This window comes from Colobus angolensis, unplaced genomic scaffold (genome assembly GCF_000951035.1).
Source record: "Colobus angolensis palliatus isolate OR3802 unplaced genomic scaffold, Cang.pa_1.0 Scaffold122, whole genome shotgun sequence".
Lineage (NCBI taxonomy): Eukaryota > Metazoa > Chordata > Mammalia > Primates > Cercopithecidae > Colobus > Colobus angolensis.
This window is the reverse complement of record NW_012113364.1, coordinates 6032042-6034455: the sequence shown is the minus strand read 5'-3', so window position 1 is coordinate 6034455 and position 2414 is coordinate 6032042. Positions and strand designations below refer to the sequence as shown.

General features: G+C 46.5%; 1 protein-coding gene across 1 annotated transcript in view; it reads left to right on the top strand.

The window, feature by feature from the left end:
• LOC105504691 (S-adenosyl-L-methionine-dependent tRNA 4-demethylwyosine synthase) overlaps window positions 1–2414 on the top strand; it is a 279094-nt gene that overhangs the window by 21409 nt on the left and 255271 nt on the right. The window contains exon 5 of the mRNA XM_011932198.1: window positions 1203–1397. Within this exon, the coding sequence (XP_011787588.1) occupies window positions 1203–1397 (195 nt within the window). The remainder of the gene's footprint in view (window positions 1–1202; window positions 1398–2414) is intronic.

The window sequence follows — 2414 nt, the reverse complement described above, 5'->3', positions numbered from 1 at the left end:
CTCGGCCTCCCATACTGCTGGGATTACAGACATCAGCTACTGTGCCCGGGCCTATTACTTAATATCTATGAGGGTTTAATTTCTTCATCTGAAAAATATTTTTCCCCTTTCTCCAGTCATGCACAGTTAGGGGATTTCACCCTACAGCAGTGGTTCTCAAAGTGTGACCCCTGAGCCAGCAGCATCAGCATCTCCTGTGAACTTGCTAGAAATGCAGAATCTCAGGACTTAGCCTAGCTGCACTGTGGAGCTTAAACAGTGCTCCTGGCGACGCTGATGCAGGTGGAGTCAGAGAAGCAGTTAGAGGCTGGGCGTGGTGGCTTACGCCTGTAATCCCAGCACTTTGGGAGACCGAGGTGGGCGGATCACCTGAGGTCAAGAGTTTGAGACCAGCCTGGCTAACATGGTGAACTCACGTCTCTACTAAAAATACAAAAATTAGTTGGGCATGGTGGTGGGTGCCTGTAGTCCCAGCTACTCGGGAGGCTGAGGCAGGAGAATTGCTTGAACCTGGGAGGCGGAGGTCGCAGTGAGCCGAGATTGTGCCATTGCCCTCCAACCTGGGTGACAAAAGCAAATCTCCATCTAAAAAAAAAAAAAAAGAAACAAGAAGCACATGGAGCTGGGGTTGACAAACTTTCACGTAAAGGGCCAGGTAGTAAGTATCTTCACCTTTGTGGGCCGGGCGGCTACTCAGTTTTGCCACCGCGGCACAAAACAGCCATAGATAATATGTAAATGAATGAGCGTGGCTGTGTTCCACTAAAACTTTCTTTAAAAAAATAGAGGCCAGGCATGGTGGCTCTTGCCTATAATCCCAGCAAGTTGAGAGGTCAGGGCTGGTGGATCGCTTGAGCTCAGGCATATAGGGCAGCCTGGGCAACATGGTGAAACCTCATCTCTATTGAAAATAGAAAAATTAGCCGTGGTGGTGCACGCCTGTAGTCCCAGCTACTTGGGAGGCTAAGACATGAGAATTGCTTAAACTCGGGAGGTGGAGGTTGCAGTGAGCTGAGATCACGCCACTGCACTCTAGCCTGTGTGACAAAGCAAGACTCTGTCTCAAAAAAAAAAAAAAAAACCCAAAAAGGCAGCAAGCCATTTGTTCTTAGACATGAGTATGCAGTTTTTCAAAGGATTTTTCTTCATTGAGATAATTTATGCCTTGAATATTCTACTGAAACAATTACTTTCTTGGTTAGGTGACTAGTAAAAATGTCTGTGTGTTCCTGGTTGCGACATATACTGATGGCCGACCAACCGAAAGTGCAGAGTGGTTCTGCAAATGGTTAGAGGAAGCGTCCAGTGATTTTCGATTTGGCAAAAGTTACCTGAAGGGTATGAGATATGCGGTGTTTGGCCTGGGAAATTCTGCCTATTCCAGCCACTTCAACAAGGTAGGTCTATATTGAGTTATAGAAATAAATTCTCCCTGTAGATACACACACCCTTACACACACGTACACACACACATATGTGAAATTATCCACAGACTTTGGTAGCTATAAATAAATACGTTTCTTCTGTTATTTTATTTATCGATTGATTGAGACAGAGTTTTGCTCTGTCGCCCAGGCTGGAGTGCAGTGACGCCATCTCAGCTCACTGCAACTTCCACCTCCCGAGTTCAAGTGATTCTCCTGCCTCAGCCTCCCGAGTAGCTGGGATTACAGTCATGTGCCATCACGCTTGTCTCGTTTTTGTATTTTTAATAGAGACAGGGTTTCACCATGTTGGCCAGGCAGGCGTGAGCCACTGCACCCAGCCTCTTCTATTATTGTATTTTTCTTTTTTTTTTTGAGACAGAGTCTCGCTGTATCCCCCAGCTGGAGTGCAGTGGTGTGGTCTTGGTTCATGGCAACCTCTGCCTCCTGGGTTCAAGCGATTCTCATTTCTCAGGCTCCTGAGTAGCTGGGATTATAGGCACCTGCCACCATGCCCAACTAATTTTTGTATTTTTAGTAGAGACAGGGTTTCTTCATGTTGGCCAGGCTGGTCTTGAACACCTAACCTCAGGTGATCCACCCGCCTTGGCCTCCCAAAGTGCTGGGATTACAGGTGTGAGCCACTGTGTCCGGCTCTCTTCTTTTATTCTTTATAACTGGATATTGCTATACATACATATTCAAACTTGGCATACGGTAGATTCTCAATACATTTTTGTTGAATAAAATGAGTGGGTATTCCTCATATTGTTTAGTGTTTTAGTGGGCTGGACCCATGGTCCCCAGGCAGGACCTTGTAGATGGAAGATGACTGAGTCTTTGGATTTGCTCAACTGCCTTTTCTGTTGTTGAGTGACCTTTATTGCCCAAGCTCTTTTTTTATGAGATGGAGTCTCACTCTGCCACCCAGGCTGGAGTGCAGTGGCGTGATCTTGGCTAACTGCAACCTCCACCTCCCAGGTTCAAGCA